Here is an 18273-nt window from a genome sequence, read left to right on the forward strand (position 1 = left end):
CATTTTTGTCTATATATTTATATTAGACCAAATAACACAAATTACAATTTGTATAGAAGCCTTTTATCAAAGTTAACATCATTAACTGTCAAATGACAAATGAGTTGCATAACTTGATTTGCAAACATCTCATTGCACATTTAATATACAATACTGTAATATTTCACTTTACATTGTAAGTCTACGGATCAGAATCATGTCTCCAGCACACAGATACTGTAGTTGCAGTCTCTCTCTAACACATGTTATGGTTCACCAGTATGTTACAAAAGTTGTCTATATGCTTCTAACACAGTTTCAGCTGGAATGAATAGAATGTGAAAATACAGGCTCCTCATAAAGCTGGCTCAAAAGCTCAGTGTGCATGAAAAAGGCACATTTTTACATTTCACTTCTTTGAGTCTTAATGTTTAAGTATGTATGTATGTTGTATATGACAAACTGTTTTAACATTTAAAAGCTAGAATGACTATTTATTGCTAATATTTGTAACTGAATTCTTCCTAGTCAAAATGAACATTTCATATATGCACAGTGACATTCCTTCTTATCCACAACGTCATTCTTCCCAGGACAAATGACGTCACGTTTGTTATTCATGTGTATTGGGGCTTTCAATTTTACATATCCACAATGTCATTTTAGATATCCAGAATGAACATTCTGGATATCTAAAATTGAATTGTCTCAGTGACTGGATGTCTGTGGTGAGATGAAACAACAGACTTCACAGCATTACATTGTTAAAAATGAGTGCAATTTGCTTTATAACCTGATTATTGTGGTTTGATTTAGTGATCAGACAAATCAGATTCAATTCCATTATTACTACATTCATGTCAGAATGCTCAGTCCTTGTTTGCCAGCAGATCATCCAGAATACGCTCACACATGTACAGGCAGCGCGGCACGTGGAAGCACCCTGAGGAGGAGAGGAGAGACATCGTTATCACATCTTTAACCAGTTAATTACAGCAATTTTCCACAGCAGTGTGTATTTGCAGGGAAGTACAACTGCAGATGTGGAAAAAGTAGTATGAAGCCCCGAGTTTCTCCAGAGGAAGCTGTATGGAGCCGGATAAATGTCCACAAGTGATGTCACTTGAGCCAGTGTTAGTTAGGGCTGCAGGTTTGAAAAGTAAATATCTGGAGGTGTTGAGTTACAAAGAAGTACCTCTGTAGTTGCTCATTAATAGGCAGGTTTCTATTAACCCTCAAACTGTGCAAATTTTAATTGCGAATATAAAATACGCCTAATGGAAACATGTCAATAAAAACACAACTCCCTTTTATTGCAACAAAAATCATGTTTGCATGAGGTGGTATTTCAGGTGATGTGAAAAAGCCATATTTGTCAAAACTGCAATAGAAACACTTTTTTGTCTTTTCTGGGTCACTTGATGCTATGGCTATATGCTTGTCAGTAGGAACTGACTCCTTCATGATGCAGCAGGAGCTACAAGAGCTGTTCACAATTCCTCTGTGAAATCGTGAACTATCACCTCCCAGAAATCCCTCATAAGTGGCCGCTCCCACGTATAAGAGGCTCGCCTTTCCATTATCACTCGATAACGCCTACGTGGCCTTGAATTGGAAGTATTGACGGCCAATGCAGTGGCTGCAATAGAAATAAAGCTGCTAATGTTTTGAGAGTTTCATTCTGGAGTAATAACAGGTTAAACTTTAGTGCATCACTCCCAAGTTTTATATTACATTTGTTTTCTGAGTCATCATCTAGTTAAAAATCAGCTGTGTAAACTGTAGCTCTGAACAACAAAAAGACCATAAACAACCTTCATTTTTAGAAAGATTTTTCTTTCCATCATTTGTTATTACTATATATTAACTTTTAGTATAGATCCAATTAACCCTTGAAATCTGCATCAACATCAGTTTTCTTGAGCTGCATTAAGACACCTTTCACAAGCTATTTAACCCTTTGAAACCTGAACAAATTGTTGTGATTGCTCTTAAAAACATGGGAAAAAAATAATGACCAACTAGGCAAGAAATGTCCCAAAAATTGCAAGAAATTAGTAAAAGGTGACACGAAAACTACCTAAAAATTAGTTTTATTAGAAAATTATCCAATCATTATTTATCTAAAATTATATAGAAAATGATCCCCCATTACATATATAAACTTAAATTTTCAGCACTTTTGGGGTTGTCTTCTTGTTTGTTTGTTTTTTTTTCTTGTTTATTTTCATGTAATTTTCTTGTACTTTTTTGTGTGCTAGTTTTGTTAAATTTTGTTAAGTCTTACTCGTTGCCTTCTTCCCATGTTTTTGAAAGAAATTAAACCAATTTGTGATGCTTTAGAAAGAGACTTGGGACGAACCCGTGGTGTCATGTGGAGCTCAACCCTAACAGGTCTACCACAGTGATATCTGTTTGAAGCTACTCTGTCTTCAACTCGTACTTCATCATGCTCATTTGGCAGTTTTTCTGTTGTTTTAGCATTCTGTCCGTTCTCTATCACAGTTATGTTCTTACCTTTGAAGACCCCTCCCTTTAAATCCAGTGCAACTTTCCCTTCTTGTGTCAAATAGCCGAACCACTCGCCGCTCTGGGCATCAGGAAACTGTACAGAAGCAGGCACACATTCAAAATGTCACAGACTAGACACAAACAGGACTGAGAAACAAGACCTGATGGGATCTGAAGTTTTGGTTATGGGAAGCTCCAAGTTAGTCGTTACATTCATATTGTGGAAATGAGTGAGCTGAGATGATAAGACACACAGTCACTGCACCTAGATGTTATTCATCAAGAAAATATTTCCAGCATGTAACTCCCTCTAAAACCACAAATTGTTTCCAGTCTTTATGCTAAGCCAGGCTAACCCTGCCCGGACTCCAGTTCAGTACTCACATTGACACTTCTACGCAGTGTTGGAGGAAACCAGGCCCTCCAGGAACAGCGCCAGGCTTTGGAACCAATTTCACATAGTGGCTGAACAGTGGACTTACAACTCTGAGGTCTACTACGTGATGCCATTGGGCCCAAAATGACTTTTATCCTTAGGCTGACATTGTGAAAGAGATGTCTGTAAATTGGGATACATTTTTTTGCATTTTACAACCCATGTAAAATGACTTGTTTCACTGTCAGAATTTGATTCAGAGCAATTCAATTTTATTTATAAAATTACAATTCACACTTTGCCTCAGAGGGCTTTACAGCATACAGCATCCCTCTGCCCTTAGACCCTCACCACAGATAAGAAAGAACTCCTCCTCCAAAAAAACCCAAACATTTCAATAGCATTTCAAAAGTCTTCAAGAGCTGAAGATTAAATAATTTTTCCCCATATAAATTAACATAGAATTAAACCTGTAGTTAGCCACTTGGCCAGCAAAGTCCTAAATGTGCTTGTTCTATGGGCTCAATGATGTGGAAGATCCTGGTGATTTTATACCCATTTTTTTGGCCTGATGCGCCATTGAGCAACATTCATATATAGGAATAAATGGGGCTCCACCTCGTTACACTGGCATTTGAATAACAGCCCACAAACATAACAAATGAAAAATGTAATACAAACCTGCAGATTTTAATGTAATAATCCCATAAATGTAATACATTTCCCACAAATATAATAGCCGTTGCCTCTTGCAAACCGAATACGAAATTTCCCACAAACGTATTAACTATGACATTTGCAGGGATTTGTTATGTTTGTGGGAAGGTGAAAGTCTTCAGCTTTCAAAATTGTAAAAACTTCCCACAAATGTAATATGAAAATGAAAAATGATCTCTGTGGTCACTGTTGTTTGTTTATTTACTCATAAGCCTGGCAATGGGCTCCAGTCAGCTCGTTAGAAAATATCACAGGTTTGGGCAGAGCGGGTCAAAACGTGTCAAAGCACTAAGTTAAAAGTAACACAACTTACTCAGAGTGCTATTATGTTTGTGGGAAATATATTAACATTTGTGGGATAATTACATTAAAAGCTGCAGATTTGTATTACATTTGTGGGCTGTTATAACGTATACGGGTGTTACACACCTCCAACGCTCTCTCCAGTTGTCTTTACACATCTGTGTGGGGAACGCATTACTGTAATCATATGACATTTGTCTGCAATGCAGTAATGTAACGCCCTGGTGTTCTCAAATTCAGTAATCACATTACAGTTACTAATCAAGCTTTGGTTTGGTGAGCGAGTGCTTGAGAATGTTTGGTGAATATAGCTGATGCCATTTAAATATGTTTTGTTTTTTTGTAAACCTGTCATGAAACAGATATTCATCTGAACAGCTCACTCTCTAAAAGAGAGAGAAATGCAAACATGTTGAACTGTTATGAAAAATGCACAGTTTTGCAGCTCTGTCTTGTTGGCACTGCAGTGTAAACTCACATGCTTAAAGGTGTACTCAGAAACTTGAAAGAATCTCTCCAGCAGCTCAGGCTTCTTGGTTTGACTGTAGGCCATGAGGAAGGCCACCAGGGCCTCACAGTGGGGCCACCACATCTTCATGCTCCATTCCAGCTGTCAAACACACAGGCAGCAGCAGACAGCCTGATTCAGTGCATTTAATACAACTTATACAAACAAATGTTTTCTTATTTTTGCTCATATCCATGATTTGTTTTTGTGTCGTTATTATCCACTGATTTTTGCTTGTCTCGTAGGAAAAAATGTGGTCAAGAACACTCTTACCAAGATAAGAAAAAAAAATCTTGTTTCAACAGACCACAAATTGATGCCCATCACAAGGAGAAATAAGGTTTATATTTGAGGAACATTTAAAAGAGCATGACTATCATTTAATCAAATTTAGATCATTATAATGATTGATTTATTACATTTCAGGACTAAAGAAATATATTGGACTTACTCCATTGATCCCAGTGGCTGTAATTTCAGTTACTGTGCATACCTCTGCTGACCAGAGATTGAATGTAACTCAGTACATTTATTCAAGTACTGTACTTTAGCACAAATCTGAGGAACTTGTGCTTGAGTATTTTAATCTCATGCTACTTTCCACTTCTACTCCACTACACTTCAGAGGGTATATAAGTAAATAATGTACTTTTTACTCATCTACTATTACTATTATTAGATAACTCTAATTATTATTAAATTAGATAGATTATTATAATTAGATACTTTCCAAATTAGGATTTTTTGCACATAAACCTAATGAAAATACAGCTGAAACAATTTGTCAATTAATTATTTAATTAGTTAATTAGTTAATTATTAACATTTGCTGCAGTTGACTTCTCTGACATTTTCCCTTACCAGAAAATTAAGAGAAATTTAAGAGAATGTTGCTGCATGAGGCCCAGCATCTACCATTACAAGTAAAATGGAACAGCATCCGCTGTGTAAGAGAAAACTTCATCATGTGTACAGATGATTGGTTCACCTGCATGGGGGGATGACCATCTACATCCAGGAAGGAAAAGAGGCCGCCGTGCTCTCTGTCCCAGCCGCACTGATAAGGCAGCTCCACAAACTTGCTGATGGCGGTCCTCTGGAGCTCCTCGTCCTCCCGCTCTGCACTGAACTGAAGCAGGAACCAGCCTGCTTCCAGGGCATGGCCTGAGCCAGCATGCGTCAGCATGAGGGGGACACCAAAGAGAAATGAGAAATGGAAAATGTTGGGGCAGGCAACAAAGAGCATGAAAAGAGCTCTATCTGAGCTCCCTGATGCAGTCCCTGTGTTTGCTGTCATGTGGCTGACTGCTCAGCAGGCAGTGGAGTGTTTACCCGGGTTCTGCACTCGGCCCTGGCAACCCGGCAGCTCTGCTCCCTCCACTGACACGTTCTCCAAAATAGCTGTGCCGTCTCTCTGTACAAGATCACAAGAGATGAAAAAAACAATGTTGTAATTGGCATATTAAAGGGACAGTTCACCCCCAAATCAAAAATACACATTCTCCTCTTACCTGTAGTGCTATTTATCAGTCTAAATAGTTTTGGTATGAGCTGCTGAGTGTTGGAGATATCAGTCGTAGAAATGTCTGCCTTCTCTACAATATAATGGAACTAGATGACTAGATCACTAAGCACCAAAAACACATTTGAAAACCTCAACAGCAATATGTGTTTCCAGGCCATTATGGTGGATTTCAAGAGACCCACAGTGACAGCAAAGAAATAAATAAAGCCGCTGGCAGAACAAACATTCGGTACGTTTCCATGCACAGTTTAGCTGAACTGTGGTTATAGTTCCATTAGGCCATTATATTGGACTTCTGTCTCTCTGTCTGTCATTATATTGGCACTGTGGGAGAATCCATTTATTGACAGAAGTATGTCCTACTCCACCACCAGATATGCCCCCTTATTTATTTGTTTTAAGCCTCCTGAAAAAAATCAGTATCAGTTTAAGTGTACGCTGTATTTAGCATATTTTCAGCGCTTTACCTTGCTGTAAGACAGCCCTTACCAATGGGGATTTAAGGCCGTTATATCAAAAACACCAGACTCCCCTGAGAAAAACAGTCATTTTACTCTGCTGAATGTTGCTGCTCTACCGCTGCCTCCATCAGCTTGTGAAAGGTAAAGAGGAGACAATATTTAAAAAGTAAACCTAAACAGACCTAACTAACCTAATGTGAAAAAATGTTTTACTCTTCTTACATCTTATTTATAGTGACACTGAGCTGACTCAGCATGTTTGTGTTTATATGTGCACTGTTTATTCAGTGTGGGAAATCCCTCGATGGAAGTGTTTACTGTTTAACATCCTCTCCTGTAGTATTGCTAAAATGAAACTTTATTAAAAAAAAGCGAAAACCTGTTGGGATTGATCTGTATTGATTTGAATATTTCTGGCAATGTTACTGCCTACAACACTGCTTGGGCCTCCAAATGTTGCCTGTCGTGTTTCAGGATTGGGGGCGCCGCATAAAACCCAATGCGCCCCCCCTCCAATAGATGGCGCCTATAGTGTGATACCTGGACATGTTGTAGAATCTGCTGAACACACCAGCTGGCCAGCTCTCTGTACTTGTGAACAACCTCCGGACTGCGGCCTTCAGTCAGCTGTCGCACCAGACACAGCAGCATCATGGGAACTGCCATGCTGTTGGTTGGAACATTTCCAGGGAGCTGGGGCTGGCCCAGGCCTGACGAGTCCACCTGGACCCAGTAGATCAACTGCTCCATCATCTGTTCAGCCTCCAGCTGGCAACACAGCAGAGCAGAGGCCAGCATGTCAGAGTGATGCTGTGATGATGATGTGGGAACGGGATCAAGCACGTTCACATAAGTTTAACAAAAAATGACACCTTCCATACACTTGTCTTGCTGGAATAAGCAGGGATGTCCCTGTAAAAGACGTCAATGGCAGCGTATGTTGCTCCAAAACCTGTATGTACATTTCAGCACATTTAAAGATGTGCAAGTTACTCATGATGCCATGGGCACGAACACCCCAATTACCATCACAGATGCTTTGAAATTTTAGCTGGTAACAATCTGGATGGTCCTTTTCCTCTTTAGCCTGGAGGACACGACATCCATGATCTCCAATTGTCCACAATTGTGGACTGTTGACCAGTGAAATGTTCCAAACAGGTGTTTTTTGATCATTCCATAACTTTCCCAGTCTTTTGTTGCTCCTGTCCCAACTTTTTTGGAATGTATTTTAGGCATCAATTTTACAAAAACACAATAATGTTTATTAATAGTTCTATTATTTATACAGCATCCCAACTTTTTAGGAACTGGGGTTGTGTATGACTTGTACCTGCATGTCCTTGTCACCAGTGACCCTGCTCAGTTCATCCATGGCCATGACGTAGAAACACTCACTGAATATTGTCCTCTGGATTTTGACTGCTTTACCTTCTCTGGTTAAGCAGAAGGCACACTTCCACTGGCCACTGCTGCCACTGGACACACGAGCAAACTTTCTCAGGAATGCTCCTCCTATGATGCAAACAGAACAATAGATTAGAAGATTACATCAATATGAATAATGAGATGACAAAGAGCTGGCATATTAAGGGTTAAAATTCTAAAAAAAAACTTAAACTCAATGAAAGTATATTAATGAAATTAATTTAATGATTAAATTAAATCATATTAATGTAAATGAATGAAATTACATTCATGAATAATATTTTTTATAGTCTGGTTTTGAAAAGGTGCATTTTGTATGCAGAGCAGTATGAGTGTGAGTATTTGACACTGCACAGAAAAAGTAATGTATGAAAATCAATGTTGCTGCTAATCATTGACACAGGCTGTGATAATCAAAAAAAAAAATCTACTAAGCATGTAGTACATTATAAATAATTCATTTTTTGTGTGTTTCTTTTTTTCCATCTAAAAACATAGTGACATCATGACAAAAACCTGTAAACTAAAATTCTGAAAATTAAAGAATATTTGATATTTATGATTAGAACTGATGTTGGTTAAAAAAATTTACTCAATGACGGCAGAAAACAATATTAATGTATAATATTTTTTTAAAGCTTGATTTTGTGTGCAGAGTGATATGAGTGTGTTTAACACTAAAGTGGACCCTATAAGGGTTAATATATTGTTGCCTAAATTGTATTAAGTTTATGTTTTCAACTCCTTTAAAAGAACCCATGTACTGTAAAACCTTTTTATGGCTTCCTACAGAGCATCACAAATCCTTTTCAATCTAAAAGCATGGCTGTTGTCTGAGTCCATATAAAAGTGAGATTTTGCAGGTCCAACATTTCCACCCAACAGTGAGAACATGTTGTGCACTTTACTGTGCCTGGGTGGTGATGAGCACAGAGCAAACACTGTCATGACTCTCATTAATCACATGAGTCTACCAAAGGACACAATACAGCACCATCTTTAGCAAATATTCACCTGTGGATGTGGACACTTTGACGTCACTTAAAGCAAATGTTATGGAGTTTCCATTTGCACCTGCATGAGAACAGTCACACTGCAGTTGTTCAGCCATTCACAGCCACCTCTACAACACGCTGTTAACCATCCCACTACATGCTGCTGCTGGTACTCATTACAATGACGCTTCAAGGCAGCTGTGAAGTGGTTAGGGCTAGCACTAGCCGATCCAAGGTATTCTCTGAGATTAAAGAGGTAAATTTACAAGAAAAAAACTCTCATTTACTCTTAACATTTACCTACTATTTATAAACTTAGTTGACGTTTTTTTTTTTTTTTTAATTTTTAGGATGCATACAGATGCTGAAAGCACACTATGTACATAAACTTAAGCAGAATAGTAGATTTTGAAAATGATTTTTAAAAAGACAGGGAAAAATGTCTACAGAAAAGAAAAGGATAAAACAATATTTATAGCTAATTATCATAATTAAACATTTAAAATTATGTTGTAGAACTGAACTTTCAGGCATTTTTTCAAGTCATTTAATTTAATTTTCTTTTCTACTAATTATCTGGTATTTTCTTGTATCTTTTGCTCATTTCTTGCTTGTTTTGGGGACCTTTTTTTGGTGCTCATTGCCTTCTTCACCTGTTATTGAAAGAAATCAACCCAATTTGGTCAGGTTTTGAAGAGTTAAGGTCCTCTACTAAAAATGTTATTTAAGAAAAAGTAAGTCAGAATTATCAGGAAAATGTACTTAAAGTATAACATGAAAGTATGCAATGCATGAAAAAAATAAAACACCCAACCCCCCCAAAACCCCAAAACATTATTAAAAAATAGAGGACTTAAATGTTTCTCAAAAAAAGCTGGCAATTAATTTTCTGTCAACTGGCTAACTGGTTAGTCAACTAATCATTTCAGCTGTTCTTGTATAAACAGCTTGGTCATTTAATTTATGTCAAACATGTTTAATAAACTTTTCATGTTTTTTATGCAAAAAAAAATCTTAATTTGTAAAGTAACTAAAGCTGTCAGGTAAATGTGGTGAAGTGTAAAGTACGATATTTCCCTTGGAAATGTAGTGGAGTCAAAGTATTAAGTGGCCCACTGCCAGAGTGCTAAGCAAAATACATCTGTGTGTTAATAGCATTGTAGGCTAATTTCCGGTCGCAAGAGAATAAAGTGGACGAGATGCAATTGAGGCTCACTCAGCAACGGGAGATCAGAGACTGCTCTGTTCACATCTTCACTGAGACATGGTTGGCTCCTGGCGTCCTGGATTGGGCTGTTGCAATGTGTGGGTGGGCCTTGTTCAGAGCCAATGGGACGCAGGGCAACAATGCAAATTCAAAAAGGCACTGCAGAAATCGTACGATGCCATTAGCAGCAACATGCCCAAGGAACAGGATGGAATTTTCATAGTAGCTGCTGATTTTTATCAACTCATCACTTAATTCCAAAGATGTAGCAGGATCAAGGGACAATTTTAATTTAATTTTTTAAACTTTGTTGAAAAGTGACAAATAAATCTACTTCTACCTTCTTCTTGTGTGAGTCCCCGCTCATTTTCCATGGTAACTTGTCCTGCTGAACTAGTCTGCTCAATGACAGGATAACTGTCAAACCTAGTTGAGCTACATGTCAAAGAATCCTAAAAGACCGCTCTGTACAATAGCATACCTTTACTTTTGTCTTAAGATGTTTTTCTGTCAGTGTGACCAAGCATACATGTATGTGTGTGGTGCATTGTTATACTGTTATTTTTTTATTTTATTTTTTTAAACTGCAAATGCTTTGCATTTATGTCAGTTCTCCAAGGTAATTCTACACAATCATTTTAAATACATATTTAATCATCTAGCCTACTGATAATAGTTATAGTTTTAAGCCTATTTGACTGTTCATAATGTCCCCTCTTGGACACTTGACTGCTTTTGTACTCCATGCACATGTTGAGTTGGAGCTTATTCCAGCCTAGCTCGAGTTAACGCTGATTAGACCAGGCTGAATTGTGATAGTGGAACAGTTTGTGCCATTAGTAGAAGTCAACGTTAGGTCAAAGTAGGCGTTTTCAATGAAGCGCAGATTTCCTTATTGGTGTTAATGGAATACCCATTTGTGTAATGATAGTATCTGTCCATTTGTTAATGTGCTATTGTCAAGTCCATAGGAACATCCAGGCTTTTAAGGTGAGTAAAGTAAAATGATTTTTGGTGTGTATATTGTGAACCTGTGGACTGATATTATATCGCTAACAGTCCATCAGTGATGCAGCCTGAGAGAGAACAGAAAACTCCTCCTCTCAACCCTTCAGTCTTGCTAATGCTAACAGGTTTAACTAACTGGATCAACTTCACATTCACACACTCACCAGCTTTTGCAGCTTCCAGGATTTCAGGCTTGCGAAAGCGATCCATGGTTCTGTACAGACGACAATACATCCACACCTGCAAAAGACACAAGACCAAATATTGACATACCATCTGTTGAACACATTTCACACAGTGGGTTGCTTGTTTTACACTGCTGATATCATATTAGAAACCTACCTGTCTGCCCTGCAACCATACATACTTCAGCTCATCATAAACCTTCCCATCCCTCCCGAGACAGGTGAAGAAGCCTCTGAGACACAAAGCAGGGGTTCACACAAAGAGCATGCACACATCAGTCACAAGTTGGCAGTATGACTTCACAAAGCCATTAGAAGCAACATTTTCATTTCAAAGGCACTCAGGTGTAACTAGAATACCCATGTGTGGTGTCATGAGAGTATTTGAGCCAGAAGTCCATTGCATTGTCCAATTCTTTACGAATCTGCTCTCGACACTCCTCCAGCCTCACCACAGACATTTTCCTTTAAAAAAGAACATGAGAATCAGTTTTCCTTCCCTCATTCACTTTTGACTCACAAGAATACTTTTATTTCTTTTAGAGGTACTTATCAAAGTCAGTAATTTACCTACAGTAGATGTCAGTCAGCACACCCCCAGTTTGGAGAAGCAGGCTGGAGTCTGACATGGAAGCTAAGCAATGTGCTGCTGTGGAGGGGTCAGCAACAAAACATATCTTAGACACCTAAAACAAAGTCAGACCTAAAAAATAATAATAATAATAATAATAATAATATCAGTCTCAGTGTACACTATACTGAGAGTAGTTTCACAACTTTACTTTTCTTCAGACAGTTCATTCAGACAGGGAAGCCATTAACAGCCTCAGTTCCCATCTCTGCTCAAAGTCACACAATAACACAAACTCTTCTGAAGCAGCAGAAGACAATCAAATAGGAAAGAATTGAACTTTTTTATGTGGTTAAAAAAGACTCCTCTAACAGAAATAGTAAATTTACCATCCACAGCTGTACATTGCTTAGTTTGTGTGCCCCGGTGCTCCTGACTGCTTCTCCTGACCGGGAGTGTTGTGACTGACCACATCTACTTAAGGTAATACACGGACTATCCATTTATATATATGTTTATATGGTAGAAATGGAATATCATATTATAATGAAAGGTTTAATAATACTACAATAGCACCATCTTCCACCTCCCAGCTGAAATATTCCATATGAACACTTCCTTCACTCTCCATGCTTACACTGCACTTAATCTGCTGGGGAGCACTTTAACCTACATACCTAAACCCTACTTTTTGCTGACAGCAGTGGGACTTTCTGCTTGATAAAAACAGAAAAGAACAACCTCTAAGAAATGCCCTTTAACATTTTAAAAAACCCAAATTGTGACTTTGTTAAATTTGGCATATAATTTGCAACAAAAGTGTTTTGGTTAAATAATAAAAGGCAGAGGAATGAACTCACACAGCTCACTGTTATCCTCAGCTGTATTTTGGGAAAACAGTATCATAAGGTAACAAGTGTCACACTAATGCATTAAGTTTAAATTCTACTTCAATAGTCCAAAAGTAGCTGTATGCTGAATATGCTTTATATTTTTACTACTGTTGTGCCTGTAAGCATGGTGCTTATTTTGCAGTCGGTGTTGAGTCAGTGAATGACCTGAAATAAGGCGGGTCTGCCTATAGTGCCACAACACACAGAAGAAAATGAACAAGACAAAAAGCGCAGAGTTGTACCTTTTTATCAGCCTCTTAACTAGGCCATTTTTAAGTTAAGGTTTCCTTTTCTAAGCCTGCATTTTGCTGGCAGAAAGTCCCAAAAGGGGACTTTTTTTAAAGATATTTTTTGGTTTTTGCCTTTAATTGATAGTACAGCACAAGTGTGAAAGGGGGAGAGAGAGAGGGTGCCATGCAGCAAAGGGCCAAGGCAGGAGTTTAACCTGCAGCCACTGCGACGAGGACACAGCCTCTATACAAAAGGAGACTTTTTTTATAAGGGATGTCCCAATTAAGTATTTTTCCCCCCGATTCCTGATCTGAGTCGTTTGTTATTGAGCATCGCCCAATACACCCAATCTTTTTTTTTTACAAAAGTAACAAAGTAAACAAATATACAAAACAAATATTTTTCAATGGTTCTTATCATAATTCTACTTAGTGCAGCATTTGTTTTCTCAACAAAATAGCAAAGTAGAATGTGTCTTCAGCTCTCAAATTCACTTAGTGTAACATTGTAATGAAAGTAAAGAATACTATAAATGAGTAATATAACCACAATTCCACTTCAAAGTTGAGTTATAGCTAAACTTCGGTCTCATTTCAGCTTTTTGCAGCATTATAGTGAAACTACTTCACTAAAAATGAATAACAAAAATTTAAATTCCATTCATAACTCTGCTTAAGTTGAACATGAAAACAATCAGTTTCTACTTATTGGAGTAGCAGCATTACGATGAAACACAACTATCTGCTGCAAATCGTGCTCTCAGTTTACCACATCTGCCCGATGGCGGATGCAAACGAAGGATCGGACGGGGCATGTGCTCCAAATAATCGATTCCGATCAATTCAAAAATATGTTGATAAGACGGAAAACCAATGCAGAAGTCCCTATTTTTATATTGATTGCACAAGACAATAACTTTTATTTTGTGCACACAAGTTAGTACAATCTTGTGGAAACTAGTTATTAATTTATGTGCACATGTTGATTATCATCTTATATAAACAAGATAACAACTTATGCACACAAGCTAAAACAATATAACATCTTTGGGCGCTTCATATGTTTGAAACATTGACTGATCCTTCTAGTGGCAGTGTTTAGCATTCTTAGACAAGCCGCAGCAGCTTCTGACAACGTGTGGCTACTCGCAACACCCTAGTGTATGATATCGGTACTCACTCTACTGTTAAGACGGGTTAGGGTTAGGCTAGGGCCCCCATCCACCCACTGTCCACTAAGTTGGGGACAAATTTCCTGTGTGCACGACAGGTCAGCAGCTGTAAATTAGTTTTAGCTCATCTTTGTACCAACTACATTAATCTTGTTTTTCATGTTATTTATGAGGAAATTAAGCCACAAAGGTTGTTTTTTGCCTGTTTGTATAAAAAGGAACAAAGCACACTTTGATTAAAGTTAAGTTTAAAGATATTTATGGCAATCTGCTACATATCCTTTGTTTTAATATTCTTAAATAGATTGAAAAATTGGGATACATGTTTACATGTTGGGGCCATTTTGTGGCTTTTGTTATAAATTCTTGGGTGTATGCTTTTGAGTTTTAGCACCTACAATACCAGAATCACACACCGGGTTGAGCATTACTGGTAGGAAATTGATCAGCCCTGCTGAGGAAAAAACAGCCTGACCAGTACTTCAGCTGGTTAACCAGCTTGTTTGACCAGCTTAAAGTATGTTTTTGCAGCATTTTTGACGGTTTAGCTGGTCATCCCAGCTTGTGATGGTCACTCTAGCTGATTTATCCACTGAACTTCTTGTAAAATTGAAACCAAATTAATGTCCTTGAGTCTGGAGAAATGAGAGCGTCATGAGGAGGAAGTATGAAAAGCAAAGGGCATAAATCAGTTAAATTTACTGTTATGGGATATGTATGAAGATAAATGTGCACAGCTTGGCGGGCTGCTCACACCAGCATGACCGGCTGTTGGTCCACCCAGCTAAACCATCAAAGACCAGCAAGAACTGGGTCAGAACCATCTAAAACCATCTTCCACCAGCTAAAACCAACTACAGTCACCTACCAGCATCAGCTGGTTTTCAGCTGTTTTTTCAGCAGGGAGGTCACAGTTAATGAGCAGTAGGTGTCAAGAGTCATGTGATTAGCTGCCACAGCTTGTCACAGATTGCCACAAGCTGCCACAGACAGACCTGCCTGTGCCACTAAAAGGATCTCACTGATTTCTGCAAGAAAGTTCCAAGCAAATTCCTCTAAATGTGCAGAGCAGATGACCGGAAACACTGACCAATCAGAGCGGACCGGACTGGTCAGGAGGGGGTCTTAAAGAGACAGGAGCTGACACAGACTGTTGATCACAGAGGATGAAGAGAGTGGCTGCAGCAACAGGAAAATAAACATTTATTAATGTCTTCACATTATTGTATGTAAACATTTCATGTAGAGCCCCGAGACATTAGCATAACCTGAGAATGAGCATCATATGTCACCTTTAATGCTTCAGGCTGAGCGCACAGAGCGGACATCTGTCACCTTATTTGCCCCCTTTGTATCTTTGTATCTTTATCTATCAAAGAAGACAGCTAGCTTGCGATATGGTGGTTTTGAAACTACTTGGATCAGGACTTGCTGTCTCTCAGTCTCTTTACAAAGCGTGAAAAACAAACTCCTCTCTGTCAGTCCGCAGATTGCAGCAGTCTGCGGCGTTTCTTCTGTTAAAAACAGCCCGAGCAAAACCCGCAGGTACAAGTGGACTTACCTTCTGGTCCAAGTGGAGACAGACAGCTAAGAGACAGTCCTGCAGCCGGGCTCTCTGCAGCTGTCATATGACCACTGAGCTGCTCGCGACTCTCTCTGGAAAAGGAAGTGGATAGCGGATCTCAGCGCGCGCGGCTTCACGAGCCTCATGCGCTATGAACGAGGCCCCGCCCCCAGGGCTGCGTCCACATGTCACTGTAATACAGACCATAATTACAGATGCCACGAGCACGGAGAGCTCGTGCTGAAGTAACGCTGCCATCCAAACTGTGGAATCTGCACCAGTGGCAGAAAACGCTGATTACTTTACGATTTGAAGATGTTGTAACAGAGGACAGGTACCAGGGGAACACTGTGCAATAATGTCGGAAATCAGAGAGAGCAGAGGGTGGAAGGCGGGTAATGTGGGACACTTTTGGGGAGATTCTCACAAAAACCACCTAAAAGTCTGCAGACTACCCTAGATGCTACCGTTATAACGTATTATGGTTCTCTGCTATGGTTTGTTTTCATTGTTTTTTATGAATATGTTATTTAATTTTTATTTTATTTTTGAAACTTCAGACCAGGGCCGGCCCTCTGACTTTGGTGACTCTTAACAAAATTTTGTGACACTTACGACCAACCACCAAATCACACACACTGCTCCTAACTGAATGAAAACACACGCTTTATCTACAAACAATTTACCCATCAATAATCTATTAAAATTTGAGACTGTTGCAAAGTATCCACAATAATATATAATAAAGTCATATTTCTACTATAAAAGCAACTAACTTGTACATAACATGGCCTATACGTAAAGGCAATGACAAATGAGCAATAAAAAAGCAAATATGTTTGATGAATAGCAATGGTTAAAAAGAGTGAAAGTAAAGTTAATCTATTTAAGCTATAAAAGCAGTATACTTGCATATAGCAAGGTCGATAAGCAACAGAACTGACATGAACATGGTAAAAGCTAAAATATTTTGACAAATAAATAGCAATGACAAATCAATATAACAGTGAAAAGTACTCAAAATAAATACAGTGAACCAGTGAAAAACTACTGTACAAAACAAGACCTGCAGAGGCTACTGTAAAAACTAAAGCTATTCATCCTTTCATTGCCATCCAACATCAATGAGAAAATCCTCCAAATCTTTGCCTCCTTAATTTTCCTGAAGCAAAATCATGTGACATCTTCATAAGACACCTGCCTGCCAGCCTCACGGTTTATTCTAATTATGGTGACTCCTGGTAGGTACAGGCAATCCTCAGGAAGATCCAAAGATTTGGATACAACTCCTTCAGTTCCTTCTTGTGAGCAAAGCATTTCAAATGTAGACATCCCGAGGACGGTTCCTGATTTCCAGCTCTCTCCCATTAAAGTGAGAGAGCCCTCAAACACATCAAGAACCCTTACCTCACACCGATGGCATGTTCAGGTAAAATGAGAAAGTCATGTTTGTTTTTTAAATCATTAAATCCATTTATCAGTTCAGTCATTATTTCATGACATCATTAAGGTAACCTGTGGCTTTTTATTAAAAAAGATTGTCCAACTTTTCTGACAGGTTTTCCCTGTTCTTTTACCGCCTGTTGTCGTGGTGCCATATTGTCTACAATACACATATGCATGTGTGTAACAATAATGGCTAATTCTGGACTTTTTCTTGGCTTACATGCACTCACAGCATCATATTTAATATTTTAAATAACAAAAATACTAAAATTGTATGAATGTGACAGGGTGGCACACAATCACAGGAATCATGATTTTATGGCACCCAGTGGCCTGAAAGTATGCTTGTTTCACTTCAGAAAAATGCTCCACTTTATCTTGTCATTTTGTCCCATTTTACCTGAATACATTAAGTACTCACTTAAAACCTGTCCCATAAAAAGTAAAGTGTATAGGGAAAATATTTTAATTATAGGCTTATTATCCCCCCTCAGTCACTCTTCCTGAGGTTTACCATTTTTTCCCCATTATAGTTTTTTTTTTTTAGGGGGGGTTTCCTTAGTTGATGTGAGAGTCTAAGGACAGAGGGATGTAATGTGCTGTAAAGCCCTTTGAAGCAAACTGTGATTTATGAATAAAATTGTTGTTGTTATAAATACAATGTTGTTATGTCATGCCAAGTTGCTGATTGCTTTTTCTAAATGATCTTCTCAGGGTTTAAATTGTAAGTATTTGTGAAAGGCATCTGAAAGCAGACCAAGAAAACTGATGTTGATCCAGGTTTTACAGGGTTAAACACATCTAAAGTCATTTTTATTTTAGAACACAAGGTGGACCAACATGTTATTACAGCTTATTTTATGTGTGCTGTCCTGTTCATAAATGTCTTTGGGAGGAAACATTGTAAATGATGGAGTTCTGAAGCGTTCCTACGGTATTGTTCTCATACCAGCAGATGGCAGCATAGAGTGCTCCACTGAGCCAGCATCCAAGTTTCCCCAGCTAGACCTTGATATGCCTATAAGGACAAAACACACCAGGATGAAAGAAAGACTTTATGAGCACTTTCAAAGAACAGAGGAAGGTCCGCACACTTCAGCTCCCTTTACAGTTTTTAGTTTTAATTGGGATACTTACAAATCAGTGACATTTCGAGCTACATCCTCAGACTGTGAAATCCCTAAAGTAAATCCT

General features: G+C 38.4%; 1 protein-coding gene across 4 annotated transcripts; it reads right to left on the bottom strand.

The window, feature by feature from the left end:
- Nucleotides 1-47: 47 nt before the first annotated feature.
- renbp (renin binding protein) lies at nucleotides 48-15768 on the bottom strand. 4 transcript variants are annotated; one of them, XM_088082667.1, is made up of 13 exons: nucleotides 15631-15768; nucleotides 15160-15248; nucleotides 11774-11852; nucleotides 11564-11668; nucleotides 11361-11436; nucleotides 11183-11258; nucleotides 7714-7895; nucleotides 6921-7148; nucleotides 5727-5808; nucleotides 5383-5558; nucleotides 4365-4496; nucleotides 2497-2584; nucleotides 48-922 (listed from the first exon to the last, which is right to left on the bottom strand). In XM_088082667.1, exons 3-13 carry the CDS (start codon nucleotides 11830-11832, stop codon nucleotides 849-851), a joined length of 1278 nt encoding a protein of 425 aa, XP_087938793.1. In that variant the 5' UTR covers nucleotides 11833-11852; nucleotides 15160-15248; nucleotides 15631-15768; the 3' UTR covers nucleotides 48-848. The 4 variants fall into 4 exon arrangements, with proteins under 4 accessions (XP_087938793.1, XP_042347823.1, XP_087938792.1 ...); XM_042491889.2 differs by lacking the exon at nucleotides 11774-11852; XM_088082666.1 differs by lacking the exon at nucleotides 15160-15248 and having other exon boundaries at nucleotides 15631-15703.
- Nucleotides 15769-18273: the final 2505 nt, after the last annotated feature.

The sequence above is a fragment of the Plectropomus leopardus genome, chromosome 9 (genome assembly GCF_026936395.1).
Source record: "Plectropomus leopardus strain MGB_pleo_1.0 chromosome 9, ASM2693639v1, whole genome shotgun sequence".
Classification (NCBI taxonomy): Eukaryota; Metazoa; Chordata; class Actinopteri; order Perciformes; family Serranidae; genus Plectropomus; species Plectropomus leopardus.

Excerpts from the sequence above, each read along its gene's own strand:
- renbp (XM_088082666.1), bottom strand. The coding sequence starts at position 15,697 with ATGACAGCTGCAGAGAGCCCGGCTGCAGGACTGTCTCTTAGCTGTCTG. Across the intron at positions 7,896-11,182 it reads CCTGGAAGCTGCAAAAGCTG|GAGGAGCATTCCTGAGAAAG; the intron begins GTGAGTGTGTGA and ends TTTGCATCATAG. Across the intron at positions 7,149-7,713 it reads CTGGTGACAAGGACATGCAG|CTGGAGGCTGAACAGATGAT; the intron begins GTACAAGTCATA and ends CTGTGTTGCCAG.